Here is a 24,541-nt window from a genome sequence, read left to right as displayed (position 1 = left end):
TATAAAGGGATGTAATCCTTCCTCTCCCATGGTCCAGACTCATATGGCCAATTGCTCTGCTCTGTATTGTAATTAGTTGGGTCCATCCATGTCTGTCCAACTAGATTGTGAGTGCCTCCAGGGCAGGAACCAGGTCTTATCCTCACTGTTTCTCCCACTGTGCTTGTGCAGGGCCTTACACGTAAAAGTGCTGAGTTGAGATTTTAAAATTTTGAACTTGAAAGCAATTATCTGATGTTATCATCATGTGCGCCTTAAATTGTTTCCCTGGGGAAGAAGAGCAGAGGGTACAGAACTGACTGGTCGGTGGTATGTGTGATTTAGTCTTCTGGGTTCACTCCCAGGACAGAAGATGAGTCTGTGGTGAGCTGTTTCTCTGAGTTGCTAAGGTCTGGACTCCAAACATGTTAGTGTATGATGTATATGTCTGATCCCCTCTGGCTTCCCTATCCCCATTGCCCTGAACCGTGAATCACACACAGAATCTGGGTGGAGGCAAAATCACTGTAGATAAAATAACATGAAAGTCTTAGGAAAAAATACATACTAGAGGGGCATAGGTGATGAAAAGAAAAAGAACACTGAGAATGCTGAAAGACTATGTACTTGAGCAAAAGTATGCACAGGCTTTAGAGCTAGAAAAATGAGAGTTTAAGTGTACTTCCACCAGTTATTAGTTGTATGATCTTGGAAAATTTCTTAAACTCTTGGAGCTTCAGTTTCCTCACTGTCAAATGGGGGTGATAATCTTACAGCAAAGATGAAATGAAACCATGTATACAAAGTACCCAGCCTGTGGTCTGGTTTACAGTACTAGCATTACTGCTATTTCTGTTCCTACCCCTACTGTGTAATGTGCGAGCCCTGCTGCTGAGTGCCCTTACACACACTTTCTCATGTAATCTTTGCGAGAACCCTGTGAGGTAGACAGTAATTTTTCCATATAATTGATAAGGAAACTGAGACTGAGTTAGGTCTTAGTTATCTATTTTTAAGATTATTGTGACTCATATCTGCATCTGGCTGGATTCCTTGTCACCTGTGTTTTCTCTCTCAACTTGTAGAAACCATTGCCTTTTGGCCCAAGCTTCTGCCCTTCCATGAGACCAAGGGTTGCTTTGAGAAATGTTAGGGTTGCTTTTCCTTCCCCCCACTTCAGAGGTTAGGGTTGCATCCTGTTTCCCTAAATAGTCCATGGCAGTTGGTGTTGACTTTTAAGTGCAAATCGAAGTGAGACTTGACATCCGTGCAATATTTTTTTGTTAAACGTTATTTTCCTATACATTATCTGATTTGATCATTGTATCTTTGTGAGGGAGATCTTACTTCCTCCACATTTATGTACAAAGTATCCATGGTTTAAAGATTTTAAGTGACTTGTCCAAAGCTGCACAGCTAATTATAATTATAGCCAGTTTTTTTTTTACCCTAAGTCTTATTTTCATTATCTGAAACCATAAAGCATTTTTAAAAAGTTACAATGTCAGGAAAATTTATTTTTTGTACAAGGTCATAATACTACAGTTTCAATGGGTTTGAATTATTCATCACACAATCTCCTTTTTTATGTGGTTTATAGTGTTGTAAGACCTAAGCAAGCTGGGACCTTAGAGAGACTTTAAGCCCTGCACTTTCCAACTTTTTTTTTTTTTTAAGGAATGAACCCTTTCCTTCAAATGAAATAATACACCAAGGCCCAATATATAAAATAAATGACAGTGGAGCTGCTCATTATTCATAACAGTTAAAGAACAGAAACAACCCAAATATCCTTCAACTAATGAATGGATAAACAAAATATGATACATCGGTACATCCATACAATGGGATATTATTTGGCTATTAAAATGAATGAAGCACTGTTATATGCTATAACATGGGTGAACTTTGAAATCATATCATGCTAAGTGAAAGAAGCCAGTCATAGAAGGCTTGTGTGATTTCACTTAGGTGAAATGTCCAGAATTGGCAAATCTATAGAGTCAGAAAGTAGATTAGTGATTGCCTAGGGGTGGGAATGTGATGGAGAATGGGAAATAACTGATTATGAATATAAGATTTCTTTCTGGGATGATGACAAGTCTGTAAACTTAGATGGTGGTGATGGTTGCACAATTCTGTGAGTATACTGAAAACTTAAATGGCATATGAGTTATATCTCAATGAAGATTTAATTAAAAAAAAAAGTCACCTACCACTTGCCCTTCTGCAACCCAACCACAGGAATCCCTGGGGCCTATAGAAAACATTTTGAAAACTGTGTTGATTTCAGTCTCCATGTTTCCAAGTCTGAAGTGCCATGGTTCCTGGAAGTGGAGATCCCTGGTTAGCTAAGTGACAACTAGATTGTCTCTGTTTCTGGGCAGGTGTGGCCGGCTTTTTTTTTTTTTTTTTTTTTAAGTATCAGAGTCTGTGTGCAACCACTGAGCCACATTGGCTCCCTTCAGTTGCTTTTTTGTTTGTTTGCTTGTTGTTTGTTTTTAGCAGGCACTGGGAACAAACCTGGGGCCTGCCGTGTGGGAAGTGGGTACTCAACCACTTGAGCCACATCCGCTCCCCTATAGCTGGCTTTTTTAAAAAGATTACTTTATTTCTCCCCTCCCCCCCATTCTCCCCGCCTGCTGCCCGACCACGTTGTCTGCTCTCTGTGTCCATTGCTGTGTGTTCTTTGTGTCTGCTTGTATTCTCATTAGGTAATTCCTGGAGCCGATCCTGGGACCTTCCAGAGTGGGAGAGAGGCTATCATTCTCTTGTGACCCCTGGTCTGCTGCATCTCTCATTGTCTCTCCTCTGTGTCTTTTTTTGTTGCATCATTCTCTTGTGCCAGTACTCTGTGCAGTCTTCGCTCCTGGGTGGGGCAGCAGTCTGCATGGGCCAGCATTCCACACGGGCCAGCTCTCTGTTCAGACTAGCACTCTGTGTGGGCCAGCTTGCCTTCACCAGGAGGCCCTGAGTATCAAACCCTGGACCTCCTATATGATAGACGGGGGCCCAATCTCTTGAGCCAAATCTGCTTCCCTGTAGTTGTCTTTTGAGGATACCAGATTGAAAAGCACTGGAGCATTTCCTTTGGGAGAATTTTTTTTCTCTCTTTTTTTTTAGTAATGAACACTCCTTCCAGGGAAGCAAAGATGGCAAGGAAGCTGTGGGAGAACCCAGATGATAATTCTCTCTCATCCACATACCAAGAGTATGTATCTATTTCTTGGCCTAACCTTCCATATGACGCTCCATGTGGGGAGATGTCAAAGACAGCTGGCCAGGTATCCCTGGTTTTATTTTTCCCTGGATTCACCTCATGCTCAGAAACTCCCTGTGAATCCCACAGCCACTACCATGCTGGCCCCCGGGAAGCAGTGTTCTCCCTTTGGACATAGACTTTTCCTTGCTTCCTTGCACAGCTTTGAAAGGCTTTAGCTATTTTAAAAATTTATTATATGCAAAGTATGGCAAAAAAGCAATAATTGCAAAGAGTTCTCCAAATAACCTCACTGCTGGTTTGTGATATACACATTTCTGTTGTTGGAATAATTCTCCTTGGACCCCAAAGGACTGTTAAAGTCTGGAGGCACCTCTCTGTCTTTTGACCTTCTAGTTCTTGCCTGTCTCCTGGTGCAGTCACCATCTTATCTCCTACCACATGGCACATTCTGACCCTCAGTCCTTAATCCAGGCATTGCATAGAATGAAGACTTCTCAGGCCCTCTGACAAGACAGGGATTACTGATACCATGAATGACATCATTCTTTAGGTGAAATCTGCTTCCAGCTAAGGGCATGTCCTGCCCTCACTCTTCCTTTTAAATACTTATTGGATGGCTGTGGCCTACCAGGAATCGCCCATAGTCCATTTACAGGCTGCAACCCCACTGAGTCGAAATTCTGTGGCCCTACTCATACATTGAGTTTCTTAGAATAAACTATTTGGACATTGACTTTTTGGAAGTCCAAGCATGAACTTTGGAGTTAGACCTATGTTCATTTCCAGATTTTGCACTCTATTAGCTGAAGGGTGGGTCCTGTAATTTAGAGCCTCACTTTCCTCCTTTGTAGAGATGAAAATATATTCTTGCCATTGACAAGCCCTCAGGCTAGTGAGTGAGACAATGACAATTGTATGCTTTAAGGGCTGTAATGGTAGTGCATACAAGGACCTGCACGAGTCTCCAGGGGAGTCAGGGTGTGCTTATCTAATATATGCTGGAGTAGCAGAAGACACATTGCCAGCCAGCACTCAGGCAAGGGTACCAGTTGCCAGACAAGTTGAGCTACCCATTAGAGGAAGTAGGCATAGTTTGCAATCTGTCCCAGTGCCTTAGCCAGATACAGGATGAGGCAGCAGCTCCCCCAGATGGTACCCCTCATGTTTCCAGGAAAACCCAGAAGGTGGCTTGCTTTGACAGAGAGGGAAACTCTTTCTCACTAAACAGGCTGTTGTTTTTCCTCCTTCCCCTCTTTGTGGGTGGGTTTGCTTTGTCTATTTTGGATGGGAATCCTGTTGATGACAGGGATTAGTTATATTTGTAAGGCTTCTCTGTGTCTGTGTCCATATATGTATGTATGTCTGTGTGTGCCTTTGTGTTTATGTTTCTTTGTATGTGTTTATGCATCATTTTGTGCTTTTGTAAGTATGTGTCTTTCTATATTTATGGATCTGTGTGTATGACAAGAAGTGGAGGGAGGGGAGAAAAGAAGTTGGAGCTAATAGAAACCCATAAGCCAGGATGAGGATCAAGAGAAGGTTAGGCACACTGGAGAGGCCTGCAGTACAGTATGTGGGACCTAGAAGTAAAAGCAGACCCAGAAGTAGAAGCAGGAGCCTAAAGATGCTGTTAGTCTAGGCAGGACTTCAGCAGAATGCAGGGGTAACCTAGTAGCCAAAAATGATAAGTCAGCAAAGAAAGAGAAAAGCCCTGCATTAGGGATTAAACCTCTGACTCTTCCTGTCTAAGGAGAAATCAGCAGCTGGCTTCCAAGGGCCTGCTTACCTTCAGGCCTAATTGGTGTCTGTGTTGATTTGTCTCTATGTGTATTTATATGCAAGTCTCTGTGTGCATGCTGGAATCTGTATATATCACTTTCAGTGTGCTCGGTAGTATTATTAGGTAGAATTGGGTTCCAAAGCAGTCTGATTTACTTAAAGATCAATGACCCTCCCCTCATCTCTTATGTTCTTCCTCCATCTTTTTCTCTCTCTTTTTCTTCCTTCCACAAACATATTGAATGAGTGTTCTGTGCTACATGCAAGGGATGCAAAGACTAATAAAGGAAGACAAGTCTCTGTCCACAAAGGACTCATGTGTTAGGGAGGCAGAAAGACATATGCATTCAATCCTGGCATTTGTGACAAGAGATGAATGCTGTGCTCTAGAAATACAGGAGAGGGAATTTAATCCATTCTAAGATGTCAGTAAAGACTACTTAGAAGAGGTGAAGGGAAGCGGACTTGGCCCAATGGATAGGGCATCCACCTCCCACATGGGAGGTCCACGGTTCAAACCCCTGGCCTCCTTAACCTGGGTGGAGCTGGCCCATGCGCAGTGCTGATGCACACAAGGAGTGTCTTGCCGTGCAGGGGTGTCCCCTGCATACACAAGGAGTGCGCCCCGTAAGGAGAGCCGCCCAGTGCAAAAGAAAGTGTAGCCAGCCCAAGAATGGCGCCGCACACATGGAGAGCTGACACAACAAGATGATGCAACAAAAAGAAACACAGATTCTTGGTGACACTGATAAGGATAGAAGCAGTCACAAAAGAACACACAGTGAAGGGACACAGAGAGTAGACAACTGAGGTGGGGGGAAGGGGAGAGAAATGAAAAAAGAAAAAGAAGAAAAAAAAAAAAAAGAGGTGAAGCCGGAGATGAGTTTTGGGAAACAAATATGAGTTAACCTGGGGAAAAGGTGTCAAAAGTAGACCAGGGAGAGAAACAAGTATGGTGTTCTTAGAAATCTGTGGGTCTGCAATTCTTCTTTTTTTAATTTTAAAGTTTTATTTATTTGTTTGTTTATTTATTATAGGTATTGGGGATTGAACCCGGGGCCTCATACATGGGAGCAGGGTCTCAACCACTGAACTACATCTGCTCCCTCTTTATTTTTAAAGGAGCATTAGGTTATGTAAATGTTACATTGAAAATATAGGGGATACCCATATACTGCACTACTTCCCCTTCCCACACTTTCCCCCATTAATAGCATCTTTCATTAGTCTGGTTCATCTTTTACAATTGATGAACACATATTGAAGCATTGTTAATAAGCATGGCCTATAGTTTACATTATGGGTTACACTATGCACCACACAATGTTATAGGGTTTGACAAAATGTATAATAGTTTATATATGTCATTGCAATATCATACAGAATGATTCTAGTATCTAAAAAATGCCATATGTTACACCTATTCTTCCCTCTCCCTTCCCTTAGAACCTGTGGTGACCACTGTCTTTATATCATTGTTAAAAGTTCTTCCATTACTAGAATAATAATGTCTACTTTAGTCCATAGTTGAATCCTCCCCCTCTTTGTTTGTTTGTTCCTCTATCTTGAGGATTTTGGGATGCTGATGCCCACTCTGCTTCCAGTTGAGAGGGGGCTTAGATCCTATGGGGAAGATAGATGAAATTGTCTTGGTTGCAGTTACAGATATTCTCTGCTTCTTGGGATGGGTGTTGTCCGTCATCATCCTTTTGTTAGTTGTCCTTGGCGAGTCTGATGAACTGGAGAGTAGGTGCAACTCCTGCTCATATTTAAAAATCAAGTTTCAGTTTCACCTCCTCCTCTGCAAAGCCTGCTCCTGACACACCTTCAGTCAGAATCAGAGCCAACTCTGCGTATAATCCTTCTAGTTCATCACCTTTGGCCAGATTCTTGCCTGCCTTTCCAATCTTATCTCCAGCCTCTCCCCCGCTGTTCTTCTGTTACACTTTATGCTCAAGTTGCAGCTGTAGAAGGGGAAGATCATTGGTACAGGATGTCAGTGGTGGGGGGATATGTGTGTGTGGGGTGCACCTGGGGCATACCTCTATGGAGTGTGAGTATGTTCATGTGGTCATGGGATGTTGTCTTGGTAGGTGGAGACCCACAGAATAACTGATGGAATATTGAATTCCCATCCTGGTGAATCCTGCTACATTCTCTCATAGAGTGGTGAGATCCCTGGTGTACATGGGAGTGCCTAATGGAGGAGGGTGGACCAATGTGCCAGTCCCTTGATATTGATGCTTGTACTTATTAGCCTTGTTCCTGTGAAATTGAAACTTGGCCTGGTAATATATATTGCCTAAGAGTTACCTCTTGAAAGTCTTCTTGTTGCTCAAATGTGGCCTCTCTCTAAGCCAATCTCAGCAGATAAATTCACTGCCTTCTCCCTGAGGTGGAATGTGACTCCTGGGGATGAGCCACCCTGGCACCAAAGGATTGAAACCAAGTGCTGGGAAGTGGACTTGGCCCAGTGGTTAGGGTGTCTCTCTACCACATAGGAGGTCTGTGGTTCAAACCCCGGGCCTCCTTGACCAGTGTGGAGCTGGCCCACGTGCAGTGCTGATGCGCACAAGGAGTGCCCTGCCACGCAGGGGTGTCCCCGCGTAGGGGAGCCCCACGCACAAGGAGTGCACCCCATAGCCGCCCAGTGCGAAAGAAAGTGCAGCCTGCCCAGGAATGGCGCTGCACACATGGAGAGCTGATGCAACAAGATGATGCAACAAAAAGAAACACAGATTCCCATGCCGCTGACAACAACAGAAGCAGACAAAGAAGAACACGCAGCAGATGGACACAGAGAGCAGGCAACGGGCGGGGGGGGGGGGGGGGTTAGAGGGGAAGGGGAGAGAAATAACAAAATAAAACCAAGTGCCAACTAATGATACATTTGGAGAAAGATGTAGACTGAAAGGAGAAATATTAAATGCAAATGAGTTTTTATGGCTAAGAGATTTCAAAGTAAGTCAGGAGGTCCTTCCAGAGGTTACCCTTGTGCACGTCTCAAGAGGATCTCACTGTCTGCCACAGTAAACAGTGCCTCTAGTAGAGGGGTTCTTGTGGGCTCTAGAGACATCTAGACACTATAGGCAGGGCAGACAACCCCAAGAAATTAGCATCCCATCAGTGATATATAATTTTCCTACACATGGTTCTTCTGTCCTATTTATTAAACCTACAATTATTGCTATATGCATTAAATATATGTCCCAGAGACTTAAATCTGCCAGCTGTTCATATGCCAGGTGAGATCTGAATCTCAGCAGAGTTGCACTTATATATATAGGTATATATATAAAAATAGGGGATTCCCATATATTCCACCTTCTCCCTCCCACACTTTCCCCCATTAGCTGTGGTCTTTGTCACAACTACTTAACAGTGCTGTTCTAGCATGAAAGCAGTGACAGGCGACATATAAATGAATCAGAGTGGATGTGTACCAATAAAAGTTTATTTATGGACACTGAAATTTGAATTATCAGTTTTCCATTCCAAGAAAGGGGTGAACCTTATGAGTAAAGGCAGGGAGGCAAAAATATGGCAAATATGGGCTACATCAAGTAAGGAGGTATCTGGAGAATAGTTTATTCGTCTATACGACAGGGATACCAGTAACATACACCTTCAGTGGCTGGTATGAGGTTCAAATAAAATAATAGATGTTGAAAATGCTTTAGAAGCCATTGAATTATTGTGTGCAAATGTCAAAAGTAGGTGTTGTTATTCTGCTTTTTCTCTGCTCCCCTTGGTGTCCAGCATCAGCAGGCCCTCTTAGGTATTTTGGAAAATAAAGAAGGGCTAATATCAAGAAGGTTCAGGTAGGTATGCATCTCAGCACTTTGGCATTGACTGGGTGAGAACCGTACCTTCTTTTATCTTTCCACATGGCATATTGAAGAGATTGGAAGTTGCTGGGACTCAGAGGCTGAGTGCTGATTCAGTCAGGATAAATTGTTCTCCACAGTATGAGCCCTCTTGCTGAGGGGGTCAGGTTCAGAAAAATCAAATATTTATATCAAATATACATGTGCTCCCCAGTGAGAATTGTTTTTTTCACTTGTTTATTTGTTTGTTTGTTTTTAGGAGGTACCAGGGATCAAACCAGGGACCTTGTACATGGGAAGCAGGCACTCAACCACTTAAGCTACGTCCTCTCCCTTAGACATGTGATTTTGGTCTGAAGAGATGAGTAGACGTGATCTGGAGATGGAGAGTGTTAGAAGTGAGGAATAGCATGTGCACATATGTAAGACTGGTGCAGAACTTGCTATCTTCAGGAAATTTCAAGTATTTCATTATTGGGGATGGGAGGAAGTAGCTTTTGATGTGGTTAGAAAGGCAGGGTGAGTCAGTCCATAGAGGGTTTTTTATACAGTGATGAATTTCTAGAATTTAAATGGAGTTAAAGTTTTTATTAAAGTAGAATAGAAAGGACCTTGGAAATCAGGAGACTATAGTGCCTTGCCTTAATTATCTCTATCTCTATCTCCTGGCACACGATCTTTATAAAGCAGGCCCTCAGGAATTATCCGTCTTCTACCTCTTCTTTGGGTCTCCTTTACCTATGTGGAATCAGCCTCATTGTAACAGTGGATGAACCTCATGACTGGACATTCTTAGTGTGACAGTTGAAGTTCTTTTTTTTAAATCCCCAAAGATTATGTTCTTAAATTAATCTATTCCTGTGGGTGTGGGCCCTTTGATTGCATTAAATTCAGTTAAGGGGCCTTTGATTAGATTACTTGATAAGGTGGTTTAGGGCTTTTGATTGGACTAAGTCAGTGAGGCATGAGCCAGCCTGGGTCTCTGCTTACTTGTTGGGTCTGATATAAACAGAGACACAGACAGAGGGAGGCAGAGAGAAAGGAAGCTGCCATTTTTGACTGCCATGTGAGGGATGACTCGAGGATCCCTAGCAGCCAAACCTTACGCATGAAATCCCCGAGAGGCTGGGCCCATGGAGCAGCAGCTCAAGACTGAGGAGACAGCCCAGGCTGAGGAGACGGTCCCTGCCATATGCCTGATCGCCATGTGGCAGAATGCCAGGATCCCCAGTAGCCACTTTGTTGAGGAATTGTCTCTGATGGTGCCTTGATTTGGAATGGCCTCAGAACTGTAAGCTTTTTCCCCAAATAAAATTCCCATTATAGAAGCCAACCTATTTTTGGTACTTTGCTTTGGCAGTCCTGTGGCAAACTAAAACACTTAGTATCTTTATATTCTTCTTAAGATATATTGAAAAACATGGAAGTAAGTAATAATAGCAGCAGCTAACTCGTCGGAGAATTTATTTTGTGCCAGGCACTATTCTAAGTTCTTTATTACATTTAATACTGTCAATATGAGGATTTAATGAGGTTTGGTACTACTATTATCTCCATTTTACAAGTGATGTGCATGATACACTGAAAGTAAGTGGTAGAACCATTATTCAGAGCCAGGCAGATTGGCTCTAGAACCAGGCTCTAAACTATCTTGTTATGCTGAATCCAAGCCACTCTGGCCCCTAGCTGAATATCTTTGTTTTATATTGGTGGACAATTTAGGGACCTTTTTCTTTCATCTGTTCAGGAGGGCATTGACTAGCTACTGTAATCTAAGCACTGTGCTGGAGCCTGTAGGACAAGCTCAAGTGAGAGACACTCAGTTATTTAATAATCACATATGCTGCTCTTTGCCAGGCACTATGCGTGGAGGTGGGTTTTTGGAGGTGAATTAATTATTCATTTAGGTGTTCTTGATACTTTGTAAGACATTGATAAAGGTATAAGTGATAAAATACAGTCCCTATTTTTGAGTTGCTTAGGGTAAGGGGATAATTAGTAATTATATGTATAATGGGATAAGTACTTTCATAGATATATACTCTGAGAACTAAGCGAACAAACAGGATAGGCCTGGGAGAGGTCTGAAAAACTTCACCAAGGCAATGATTTTTTCTTTAGCCCACAAAGAGAGGGAGATACATTTTAAAGGAAGCACTATGTACAAAGCTTGGAGGTATAAAAAGTATAGTTTTTTCAGGGAACCCAAAGTGGCTTGATATATCTAGAGCAGGGGTTGGCAAACTTTTTCTGTAAAGGGCCGTACAGTAAATATTTTAGGCTTTGCAGACCATACAATCTGTCATAGTACTCAACTCTGCTGCTGTAGCACAGAAACAACCATAGAAAATTCATAAATGAATGAGTGTGGCTACATTCCCATAAAACTTTACTTAAAAAACAAATCTGGATTTTGCCCAGATCCACAATTTCCTGACTCTTGGTCTGGAGTATAAGGTGTCTTGGAGGAAGAGAGAGTGGCTAGGTATGAGACTGGGAAGTTAGTCTATTGGCCAAGGTATAAAAAGCTTTGAATGCTAGGCTTTATCCTGTAGCTAATGGGGAACCATGAAAAGACTTTAAGCAGGTGGGTTGATAAAGTTAGATTTGTACTTTACAAAGCTTGTTCCAATGGTTAGTGTGGTTAATGGCCTGGCAGAAATGAGACTAGTTATACAAAGATGAGTGAGAAACGATGTCCTTTCTCTGCCCTCGTACAACAGCTTCTGTTCTCATTGGGGACAAATACTTCATTTCATGAAACATCTTGCTAGAATCTTGAGAGGTGAACAAGAGCCAGATCTGAGGACTTGTGGGTTTGAATTCTGTGTGCGTGAGTAAGTGGGAGTGGAGGTGGTGTGGTCTAGTTTGGGAGACATGGAAGTTGAGAAGTGGGGAAAGAGTACGGGGTAATGGGTTCTAAGGAAGAACCCAGGAGATCCGCCCAGGTCCAGTCTACTCTTCTGGATTTACATCAGTGAATTCGATTTACTGATGGAGCTGAGGAGCCTATTTTGTGAGAATTTCAGAGGGCTATCTCCTTTCCCCTCTGATCCCACCCACACCCTTTGACTGCTGCTTAACATTTGGGATGAAGTTGCATGCTTTGTGCCATTGCCGGAGAGATCACTTTCCTGAGCTCAGAGAACTAAATATACTAGTAACAACTGGTCCTTTGGCGCTTCAGCTAGCTATTGAGCTGTAGCTCTAGCCAAAACCGCACTCCTAATGATAAGGCAAGACTTTTAGGGAGTCTTTTAGACCTTCCTGAGTTTGAAACAGTACATACTTGTTGTGGAAGTCAAAAGCTGTCTGTTGTTTGTTTGTTTTTGGTCATTTTTAGTCTTAAACTTTGTGTTAAATCAGATTTTAGCTATTAACTGGATGCGGGACAGGGTTTGGAGTAAGATGTGGTAATGCTTACCTTCAGGATAATGGACAGCAGAGTTCCAGTTCAGTACAATATTCTTATATGCTTTGTTTATATCCAGATTACTTGGACCTTCTATCAGTAGGTATATGGTTTGGTACGGGAGATAAAGACATAACCAGACAGATACAGATGTGCACAGAGGCTGTGGGAGCACAGAAAAGGCCACCTTTTATCAAGAAGCATTTCCTGGGAAGTGGATTTAGCTCAACGGATAGAGCATCTGCCTACCACATGGGAGGTCCAAGGTTCAAACCCAGGGCCTCCGGACCCATGTGATGAGCTGGCCCGTGCGTAGTGCTGATGCGTGCAAGGAGTGCTGTGCCACACGGGGTTGTCCCCTGCGTAGGGGAGCCCCACATGCAAGGAATGCGCCCCATAAAGAGAGCTGCCCAGTGCGAAAAAAGTGCAGCCTGGCCAGGTGGTGCTGCACACACGGAGAGCTGATGTAGCAAGATGACACAACAAAAGGAGACACAGATTCTTGGTGCCGCTGACAAGAATGCAAGCAGACACAGAAGAACACACAGCAAATGGACACAGAGAGCTGACAACTGGGGAGGGGGGTGAGCGGGGAAGGGGAGAGAAATTAAATAATTAAATAAATAAAATAAATCTTTAAAAAAAGCATTTCCTCTTATTCTCCTGTCCTTATCTCATCCTCCTTCTAATAATAATTGTAACTAATATTTAAGTCTTGCTTTAAAATTTACAGTGTGTTTTGTGTTCATCAGGAATTATAAACTCTTTGTTTCTAATGGGCCAAGAAGTATCATAATTGAGAAATGTAGGCTGTACAGATACAAATGCATAAATCTGTGAGCTTTGGCCAACGAGAGAGTATGTGCCTTTTCAGAAGGGAACAGCTGCTGCTCAGCCCTGGCAGATTATACTATGCAGATATGTGAGCCCAACAGCGGTGCCAAAGGATAGAGGCTTGAGGTCCTCATTAGCTCCCTCAGCACTTACTCCCCTATCCCCAAGCTGCCCCAAATTAAAATATATGTATTCTTTGATATGGGCAATTGATTTCTTCTTTCTTTTTTTACTAGAACTTTATAGGCTTTATTTGTTTATTGTCTTTTTTTAAAAGATAAATAGATCACACAAAATGTTACATTAAAAGAGATTCCCATATACCCCACTCCCCCCCCCCACTCCTCCCACATCCACATCCCTTTTCATCAGTAAGGCACATTCATTGCATTCGGTGAATATATCCTGGAGCACTACCACATCACATGGACCATCGTTTACATTGTAGTTCACACTCTACCCCAGTCTATCCATTGGGTTATGGCAGGATATACAATGTCCTGCATCTGTCCCTGCAATATCATTCAGGACAACTTCAAGTCCTGAAAATGCCACATATCACATCCCCCCCCCCACCATCAGCAACTCCCATGGCCACTTTCTCCACATCAATGATAAAATTTCTTCCACTGCTAGAGTCACAACAGTTCTATAGTAGAATACCAGCAAGTCCATGACACCCCAATCCATATTGCGTTCCTCCATCCTGTGGACCCTCATCCTGTGGACCCTGGGATGGTGATATCCGCTCCACCTCTAAATCAAGAGGGATCTTAGATCCCACATGGCTGTTGGATGCAATTCTGCTTGCAGTTCTAGACACTCTCAGTTCCCTGGTTTGGTGGTTGACCATTCTCACCTCCCCATCAGCTGACCTGGGTAACTCCAACAAACTGGAGAGTAGGTGTTGCAACTCTGCTGAGGCTCAGGGCCTGATTTTTTATTAATTTAAGTGAAGTGTGACTAGAACTATTGTGACTCTAGCAATGGAAGAAATTGTATCATTGATATGGAGACAGTGGCCATGGTAGTTGCTGAGGGCAGGGAGAGGAAAGAAGAGATGTGACGCGGGGGCATTTTCTGGACTTGGAGTTGTCCTAAATGATATTGCAGGGACAGATGCTGGACATTATATATCCTGCCATAACCTACTGAATGAACTGGGGGAGAGTGTAAACTACAATGTAAATGATAATCCACGTGGTGCAGCAGGGCTCCAGAATGTATTCTCCAAATGTAATAAATATGCCTCAATGATGAAAGAGGTTATTGATGTGGGAGGAGTGGGGGTGGAGGGTGGGGTATATGGGAACCTCTTATGTTTTTTAATGTAACATTTTTTGTGATCTATGTATCCTTAAAACAATTTTTAAAAATCATCATAGAAGGTTGCTTTTAAAAAAATTTTTTTTGAAGTATATCACTCACATAATCATACATAAACAATAAATGTATAGTAATAGTTGTGAAATTACAAAACAGACATACATAGCATCATATAGGACTCTCATAACTCATCCTACCACCAATACCTTGCATTGTTGTTAAACATTTTACACTAATGATTAAAGAGAAGATTGCCTTTTTAATTAATTTGTAATGAAAAATCTCTATAAAAACAATGTGCAAACTAGATATAACTTTATGTCAGGTACTTAAACATTAAAAAACATAAAAGGTTCCCATATACCCCACTCCCCACACCCCCACAATCCCGTTGGAGATTTTGGCATTTCTGCTTCTAAACTCTGCATATGACAGGTCTTTCTCTAGTCTTAGATTAAGATGATCTGGGTCAGAGTTTAGAAGGGCTTTCAAAGAAGGAAATATCATAAAGGACCTGACTAATCAGAACTACAAAATCATGAGAATTGGTGATATTGTATCTTTAAAATATATCCAAAACCTGATAACTTCTCATCACTTTCACAGCTACCACCACCTTGTTTTAAGCACTATTATCTCATACTTGGATTATTGCAATAGTTACCTGCATTTGCCCTAGCTCTTTTACAGCCTACTTCTCAACACAGCATTCACAGAAACCCCTTAAATATATCAAATCCCTCCAACAGCTTTCATCTCAGAGTAAAAGCCAAAGTCCCTATAATGGCCTATGAAGAAGGGTCTTTGGGTATCTAGATCCTCGTTGCTTCTCTGAATAAAAAGTATGCTCCTGCTTTGGGGCCTTGGCATTTTCTGTTTCCTATTCTTGGGATACTCTTCTCCAAGTTATTTTACATGCCTTTCTTTTATTCCTCCTTCATATATTTACTCAAAACATTTTTTAAAAAAAATGTTTATTAAAAGGTTGCAGGTTTATGGAAAGATCATGCAGAAAATACAGTTTCCATATACATGTCTCCATATTTAACATTTTGTATTAGTGTGGTACCTAATTGATAAGGGAATTTTTTTATAATTTTACTATTAGCTTTTTTTTGTTTGTAGTTTACATTAGGGTTCACTGTATTGCATAGTCCTATGTTTGTTGTTTTTTTAATTTTTATTTTACCAACACATATAACATCTGAAGTTTTCCCTCTTAATGATGTTTGGATGTATAATTCAGTGTTGTTAATTATATTCATGACGTTGTTACCATCACCACTATACATTACCAAACTGTTTCTACAACACCAAACAAACAGAAACCCTGTACCAATTAAAAATTGACTCCCCATTCTCTACCCCCACTTAGGCCCCTGGTAACATATATTCTAGTTTCTGAGTCCATGAATTTGCTTATTCTAATTATTTCATATCAGTAAGATCATGCAATGTTTGTCCTTTTGTGTCTGGCTTATTTCACTCAACATGATATCTTGAAGGTTCATCCATGTATCCGAACTTCACTTCTTTTCACAACTGAATAATATTCCTTTTTAGTATATACCACATTTGTTTATCCAGTCATATGTTGATGGGTGGGTACTTGGGATGCTTTCATCTTGTGGTTATTGTGAATATTCTTGCTTTCAAGTGTTTTAGGTATATACCTGGAAGTGGAATTGCTAGGTCATATGTTAATTCTATCTTACCTTTCTAAGGAAATGCCAAACTCTGTTCCACAGAGGGCTAGACTGTTTTACATTCCCACTAGCAATGAATGAGTGTTCCTATTTTTCTACATCCTCTTCAACACTTGTAATTTTCTGTTGTTTTTTTTTTAATTTTTTTTTTAATATTAGCAATTCTAGTGGGTATGAAATGTTATCTCAATGGTTTTGATTTACATTTCCCTGATGGCTAAGGATGTTGAACATCTTTTCATGTGCTTTTTGGCAATTTGTATATCTTCTTTGGAGAAATGTCTATTCAAGTCTTTTGCTCATTTTTCAATTAGTTTGTCTTTTTTGTTGTTGAGTTGTAAGATTTCCTTATAAATTTTGGTTATTTAACCCTTATCAGATATGTAGTTTCCAAATATTTACTTCCATTGTGTAGCTTTCCTTTTTACTTTCGTGATGAAGTTCTTTGATACACAAAAGTTTTAAATTTTGATTAAGTCCCATTTTCTTTTGTACTTGTGCTTTGAATATAAAACATAAGAAACCATATCCTAACACAAGTTCCTGAAGATGGTTCTCTACATCTAGAAGTTTTATAGTTCTGGTTCTTATATTTATATTACTTCTTATAGTTAGTTAATTTTTATATATGTTGTGAGAGAAGAATCTACCTTCATTCTTTTGCATATGGATATCCAGTTTTCCTAGAACTGTTTGTTGAAGAGACTATTCTTTTCCAGTTGAGTAGATATGACATCTTTGTTAAAAATCAAATGGGACTTCTGGGAAGATGGAGGACTAGAAAGACATGAGACCCTCTTCTCACCCAGAAAAACAGCTAGAAGACAGGCAGAAATAGTCTTTAAAAAAGTCTTCTAAGGTTTAGGAGACCAGGGGAAGGCTGGACACCACTCAGAAAAGAGAGGAGCAAAGGAAAAGAATTGTGATGGCAAAACTGTAAATTAAAAATGACAGCTTTAATTGCCAGCATCCTCCCTCATCTGTAGACAATTTCAGATTCTCAGGCCTCATGGCTTGTGGCTACAGACAAAGGGGACCCCAGGGATCCACCTCCCCAGGAAAGGGGAGAGAGAGGGGCATAGTCTATGACTGACTCAACTTTTGACCCACAAATTTTGTCTGCTCTGTCCCACCAGCCTTTCCATGCTGGGGTGGGGGGTGGGGGGCGGAGAAGTCGGGGGGGGGGGGGGTGGTGGTGGTGGAAAGCATGCCATTGTTTGCTGTGGGAGCCAGCAAAGGATGAAAGGGATCGGACCTCCTAATCTCCCTCTTTCCTGACTGGGACTGGTTGTTGAGAATGCAGAGGGGAGTGAGATTATTTCCTAGCTGGGAAAATGGAGAGGGCTGCCAGCAAAGGTTGGAGAACTGCCTCTGTGAAAGTTTGAATTATGAGGCTCTGAGTCTCCAGGCGGGATCCTCTACACATTGATCCAGTCCCTGTTGCAGCTATACACTCTAACCAGGCATTGAAATGAGAGGGCTTCCGAAGAGCACCATCTGTTGGCAGACCAAGGAAATGCATGTGAGGAAATTGACAGTAAATACATGAGGTGCTTTTTCCAGCCTTTACAGCCTATCTCCCCAAAGCCCTTAGACACAGGTCTGCAACCCCATTACTGGGTCAAGGGCCCAGGGCCCAGATTTGAGCAACTAACAGGGACAGTCCTAAAGACCCAGAACAGGTTGAACCAAGAATCAAGGAACAGCAGTAACACATAACCTCTAATTCCTACAAAAGAGAAAAATTGAACATCTGAGTAAACTCATTATCTGAATCAGATATCTAATTATCAGCAAAAAAAAAAAAAAAAAATCACAAATCATACTAAGAAAATGGAAGAAATGGCCCAAGCAAGGGAAAATATCAAAACCCCATATGAGACTTAGAATTAAATTAATCCTTAATAATTAATAAGTTGAAGGACAGTATGGCTAAAGAGGTAAAGGACATCAGGAAGACACTGAGCAAACACAAAGAAGAATTTGAAAACCTGAACTGAAAAGTAACAAAGCTCATGGAACTGAAAGACATGATAGGTGAGATAAAAAACACATTAGAGGTGGCGGACTTGGCCCAGTGGTTAGGGCATCCGTCTACCACATGGGAGGTCCGCGGTTCAAACCCCGGACCTCCTCGACCCACGTGGAGCTGGCCCATGTGCAGTGCTGATGTGCGCAAGGAGTGCCATGCCACTCAGGGGTGTCCCCCGCGTAGAGGAGCCCCACGTGCAAGGAGTGCGCCCGTGAGGAGAGCTGCCCAGCGCGAAAGAAAGTGCAGCCTGCCCAGGAATGGCGCCGCCCACACTTCACATGCCGCTGACGACAACAGAAGCGGACAAAGAAACAAGATGCAGCAAAATAGATACAGAGAACAGACAACCAGGGGAGGGGGGAGAATTAAATAAATAAATAAATCTTTTAAAAAAAAACCAACACATTAGAGGCATACAATAGCAGACTTGAAATGATAGAAGAAAGAATAAATGATAAAGAAGACAAAGCAGCTGAAATTGAAGAGTATAAAGAACAGAGAGAGAAATGAATGGAAAAAATTGAGCAGGGGCTCAGGGAGTTGAATGGTAACATGAAGCTGAACAAGATATATGTCATGAGAGTTCCAGAAGGAGAAGAGAAAGGAAAAAGGGCAGAAAGAGTATTTGAGGAAATAATGGTTGAAAGTTTCCCAACTCTCATGAAAGAAATGAACTTATATGTCCAAGAAGCATAGTATACCCCAATCAAATTAAATGTGAATAGACCTACTTCAAGACATATACCACTCAGAATGTCAAATGCCAAAGATAAAGAGAAAATTTTGAGAGCAGTAAGCTGCCCCAGTTGTCTGTTCTCTGTGTCTATCTGCTGTGTGTTCTTCTTTGTTCTAGCCTCCAGGGGAGTCTCTGGACCACCCTGAGCAGAACTCCAGGTGGTAGAATGCATTAGAGCTGTGCTGTCCAATATGTGGCTATTGGCCACATGTAGCCATTTATGTTAAGTTTTAACTAATTAAAATTTTAAATATATAGTTCCTCAGTCACACTAGCCACACTTCAAGTGCTCAGTAGCTACATATGGCTAGTGATCATTGTATTGGATCACACAGATAAAGAACATTTCCAACGTTGCAGAAAATTCTATTGCACAGTGCTGTATTAGAGTGGACAGTGTCTAGTTTCTTGTGCTCAGTGGTATACACCCTGGCTAGGATGAGAATGCTCCAGTGTAGACTTGTCTTCAAACATCTCTTGTTAATCCAGATGTCATCAGTACTGCAAAACCCAGGAGAAGAAATCACCCCTTGATTACAGATCTAGGTAATCTGGGGCCATTCAGTCAACAGCATTTACTAGCATTACTCTGGTTCAGACCCTTTTCTAAACCCTGGAGATAAAGAAAGATGGTAAAGAAGCAGTTCCCCAAAATCCTGCTAAAATGTGTTCTTGTGAGAGTAAGTCTAATATAGTGATGAGAATTGCCTGTGTCTTTGATGATTGAAAACCTAGGAAAATCGTGATCATGCTTTCTAAGCCCTATACATGCTAATGATGTTAAGGATAAAGATTAATGAATATTGATGAGGCTAAACAATTAAATTTCTGAAAACCTGGCTTTCCTTCTTTCTTGTAAAAGTATTAAATAGAAAAAAAATCGAGATAATTGAGAGATAGCATATACTTTGGGGGTGGGGTTTGGACTTTGAAGTCAGGCATTTTGAGTTTGAATCCTAACTCCATCACATACCAGTTGTTACCCCGGGCAAGTGTTTCAGTTATCTGATGCTAATACAAACGTCTCCAAAACTTAATGGCTGAAAGTAATAACATTTATTTTGCTAATATATTTACCATGTAGGCATGGCTCAGCACATGTCCACTCAGTGTTGGATGGGGGACTTGAAAGCTAGAGACTGGAATCACCGAAGTTTCACTCACTCACATGTTTGACTCCTCAGCTGGAAGACTCAAAGAGCTGGGACTGCTCAGGCATCTCTCTCTAGTTCTATTTAATATTTTCACGTGATCTCTCCAGCATCTTCAGTGTAGCTATGCTTCTTACATGTTGGCTCAGGACTCCAAAGGAATGTGTCTTAAAAGAGAACATGCCAGGTAGAATCTGTATTGCCTTTTTAAAAAATTTCTCTCCCCTTCCCGCCCTCCCCCCCAGTTGTCCGCTCTCTGTGTCCATTTGCTGTGTGTTCTTCTGTGTCTGCTTATAGTCTTGTCAGCAGCACCGGGAATCTGTGTCTCTTTCCATTGCATCATCTTGCTGCGTCAGCTCTCTGTGTGTGTGTCGTCACTCATGGGCAGGTTGTACTTTTTTTGTTCTGGGAAGCACTCCTTACGAGGCGCACTCCTTGCACATGGGGCTCTCCTACGCTGGGGACATCCTTGCGTGGCATGGCACTCCTTGTGTGCATCAGCACTGCGCGTGGGCCAGCTCATCACACGGTCAGGAGGTCCTGGGTTTGAATCGCGGACCTCTCATGTGGTAGGCGGATGCTCTATCCATTGAGCCAAATCCGCTTTCCTGTATTGCCTTTTCTAACCTAATCTTGGAAGTCATGTGATATCACTTCTGCCACATTGTGTTTGTTAGAAGGTAAGTTGCTAATGTCATCTTGTATTCAAGGGGAGAGGAATCCCCCTTTTGTGGAAGGATTGTTAAAGAATTTATGCATACATTTTAAGACCATCACAGCAAGTATTTTAAATTTGATTCATTGGTTGTCAGGATTCAATGAGAAAACACTGTGGACGTTCTTGAAATGTTGTTTAGTATATAAATAAGTGCTCAAAAATAGTTACTTCCTTCTCCCTTTTTCTAGCTTATTGAATACCAGTTAACTGTCATTTATTATCTTTCCAAAATTCAAAAAGGATTATGAGGAAGGAATTTCTAATTCATATTTACTATTTTCAAGTGAATGAATAACAAAGAAAAAAAGGCAATCAAATTGGCAGCCACGACGTTTGTACATGGAAGGATACCTGAGTGATATGTCACATTTGTGCCGTGGGTAGATGGGATATGCTGTGGCTGGCTGGCGGCAGATGGTCTGTGTGGAGATCTTGGTGGGCTACCTCCCAGGCATCTCTTTTTTTTTGGTTTCATTGATCCTCTCAGTTGTTTTTCTTTTTTATTTTATTTATTCATTAAAAAAAATATATATTACATTAAAAAATATGAGGTCCCCATTCACCCCTGCTGTCCCCACCCCACCACACCCCCCACAGCAACACTCTCCCCCATCATCATGACACATCCATTGCATTTGGTGAGTACATCTCTGGGCATCGCTGCACCTCATGGTCAGTGGTCCACATCATAGCCCATACTCCCCCACGTTCCATCCAGTGGGCCATGGGAGGATCTAGAATGTCCGGTAATTGTCCCTGCAGCACCACCCAGGACAACTCCAAGTCCCAAAAATGCCTCCACATCTCATCTCTTCCTCCCATTCCCCGCACCCAGCAGCCACCATGGCCACTTTTTCCACACCAATGCCACATTTTCTCAATTATTAAGCACAATAGTTCATGACTAGAATATCATTAAGTCCGCTCTAATCCTTACTGTATTCCTCCTTCCTGTGGACCTTGGCTTGGTTGTGTCCATTCCACATCTATGTCAAGAGGGGGCTTAGATTCCACATGGATACTGGATGCAATCCTCCTGCTTTCAGTTGTAGGCACTCTAGGCTCCATGGTGTGGTGGTTGACATTCTTCAACTCCATGTTAGCTGAGTGGGGTAAGTCCAATAAATCAGAGTGTAGGAGCTGAAGTCTGTTGAGGCTCAGGGCGTGGCTATCATATTGTCAGTCCAGAGATTCAAATCCCCTAGATATATCTTAAACCCCAGCACCAACTACAATTCCAGTAAAGTAGCATGAAAGGCTTGTGAAAAGAGATCACATTTGAGTCCAGCTCCATCACGCAGAAACACCAACTCCAAAAAAGGGCCAACTGACATGGCAGTGAACTCCATATGCCATGACCATAAAACCTGTGGGTCTCTTTAGCCCTCAAAAGAACCAATACCTGGGGTTGTATCTACTTTATCTGTCTCTGAGACTCTGCTCAGGTGTGCATAAGGGCAATCCTTCTGACAACCTCCAGACTCTTTTTGAGGGACTCATAGCCATATAAACTCATTTGTCCTTTCCATTTTCCCCTTAATTTAGGTCAAACAGCATTTTTAACTCCTGTTATTATATGTAGACAGGGATATTCTGCTGGTCGACGTTGAACCTTTAATTCATCAGCTGGTACTTGGTAGTGATCCCTCGGTGCCAGGGAGGCTCATCCCTGGGTGTCATGTCCCACGCTGGGGGGAAAGCAGTGCATTTCTATGCTGAGTTTGGCTTCGAGACTGGCCACATTTGAGTAACACGGAGGCTGTCAGGAGGGAACTCTTAGGCACAATGCTGCTCTAGGCCTTGTTCTTATTTCAGGTGTGTAGACTCACAAGCATAGTCATTAGTATCAGGGGCTCACTGTTGGACCCTCATTCCTTCCTGGTCCTTGCCGTTGCACCCGGGGAACTGCCGGTGCTCCCCTAGGGACCACGACAGAGCCCCCCCTGGCCAGGAACCCAGTACCCCCCCAGCTGTTGTTTTTAATTGTTTCCACTATGAGTATATCCAAACATTTTCATGCACCCCGGACACATGCCCTGTATAACTCCCTGTCAACCATATGTCCCCTGTCAATAACATCCCATACCAGTATTCCTCTGCCCAGGCATCTCTTTTGACTCGTGTGCCTTTCCCTTGCAGTTCTTGAGAGAAGACCTCAATTACCATGACCCAACAGTGAAACACAGCACCTTCCATGGTGAGGATAAGCTTATCAGCGTGGAGGACCTGTGGAAGGCATGGAAGTCCTCAGAAGGTAATAAGCACCCGGGGCTGTTCCATCCTAAGAAGAGAAGAGAGAGGAAGATGGCCGGTACCTTGGCCTTAAAAGGATTTAAATATAAAATGATTAGTAAGGGCAAATTATTTAAATGATTCTACAGATAGTCACTGAATAAGACTGAATCACTGTGCTGGGAAAGCGGGGAGGTGTTACAAACAGACCAGGCCCTGGAGTTGATTTTTGAATTCCATCCTGTACCTACCCTCTCCTCACCTGCCATGGAAATCTCCCAGCTTCTGCTGCTTTGCTTCCAATGACAGGGAGCTTGCTGACTTTTGAGGCAACCCCTTTCATCTGTTGCTCCCTGCTTGGTCACAACTCCGCTTAGTCCACATAAATCGTTGAATTTTGTTGGATCATAATTCAATGATTTGGTGGAAGTGTAGATGGACTTGCCCCTGAATCTTCTCTTCATAGGGTTAAATAGCTCTAGTTCTTTGAAGAAAACATGTTTTCTCAGCGTCCTCCTCATTTTGGTTTCCTGCCTTGGAACATTTTTGTTAATGTCTTTTTTAGATCATGGTTCTCTGAATTGCACATAGATGCCCCAGATGTGGTTTGATCAGCACGAAGTTTAGCAGGACCGTCAGCTTCTTGGGTCTGGAATCTGTGCAGATCTGTTAATGTGGTCTGAGTAGATATTGGTGCCTTTAGCAGTCTCTTCACTGTTCTGACTCATGTTGAATTTAGTATTAATGAAACAGATCTCTTTCATATGGTAAAACTGCTAAACCATAACTATCCCATTTCTTTCCTGGAGCATTTGCATTGAAGTTCTGAGTGAGAGTGCATGTCTAATTGTATGAAATGTAATAAGAAAGGAAGAAACAGGGTTTTAGCCTCCTCTCCATTTGTATTTGTGACTAGAGCTTCCTTTGATGCAAACAAGATTAGAAGCAATCTCTTTCCAGGGTCTCTTAGGATAGGTCCTGATGCTAAGAAGAGTTAAACATGAATAACCACCAGGGTTATAGTTCCTGGTTTTGCACATGAAGAGCCTAAGGCTCACATTTATAAAGCTACTTGTTCATTGTTATGCATTAATTAATAGTGAAGCTAGGACTTAAACCTGAGGGGGGTGCTTTTCCATACAATCTTACCATGGTTGAAAGCACTGGTCTAAGTGGTAGAAAAGGACTGTTTGGTAGGAATAAAGCAATTTTTCTTTTTATTTAAATTCTTGCCTAGATTATAGCATTTTTGATGTTGAGGGGATCATCTATAATGTAGTGGAGAGCATTAGATTTGAAGTAGGAAGGCCTGGATACTAATCCTGATTCTGGGATAGCCAGGCTGATGCTTCTTGTTAGCCCTGTGTCTTCTGAATTTAGAATAAGCATAAGAGAGCTTTCAGGAAATCTTTGGGGGCTGTGTTTATTTGGGCAGCTTTTCTTTAATGGCTCCTGAGTAACTTAGGTTGTCTAGTGATGAGAAATTAAACAGTAACCTGAGCTTGGTCACTTTTCAGCACTGGCAGGAAACACGTTCTATCATTTAGTTTTAGTTTCTGTCTTTTTCTTTAATAGCATGGGGACAA

General features: G+C 42.0%; 1 protein-coding gene across 5 annotated transcripts in view; it reads left to right on the top strand.

Moving 5' to 3' along the window:
* STIM1 (stromal interaction molecule 1) overlaps positions 1-24,541 on the top strand; it is a 266,771-nt gene that overhangs the window by 148,033 nt on the left and 94,197 nt on the right. For all 5 annotated transcript variants that reach the window (XM_004476725.4, XM_012518882.4, XM_012518879.4 and 2 more), the window contains exon 3: positions 22,863-22,977. In XM_004476725.4, coding sequence (XP_004476782.1) covers positions 22,863-22,977 — 115 coding nt within the window. The remainder of the gene's footprint in view (positions 1-22,862; positions 22,978-24,541) is intronic.

The sequence above is a fragment of the Dasypus novemcinctus genome, chromosome 10 (assembly GCF_030445035.2).
Source record: "Dasypus novemcinctus isolate mDasNov1 chromosome 10, mDasNov1.1.hap2, whole genome shotgun sequence".
NCBI lineage: Eukaryota > Metazoa > Chordata > Mammalia > Cingulata > Dasypodidae > Dasypus > Dasypus novemcinctus.
This window is presented reverse-complemented; position numbering and strand designations above follow the sequence as displayed.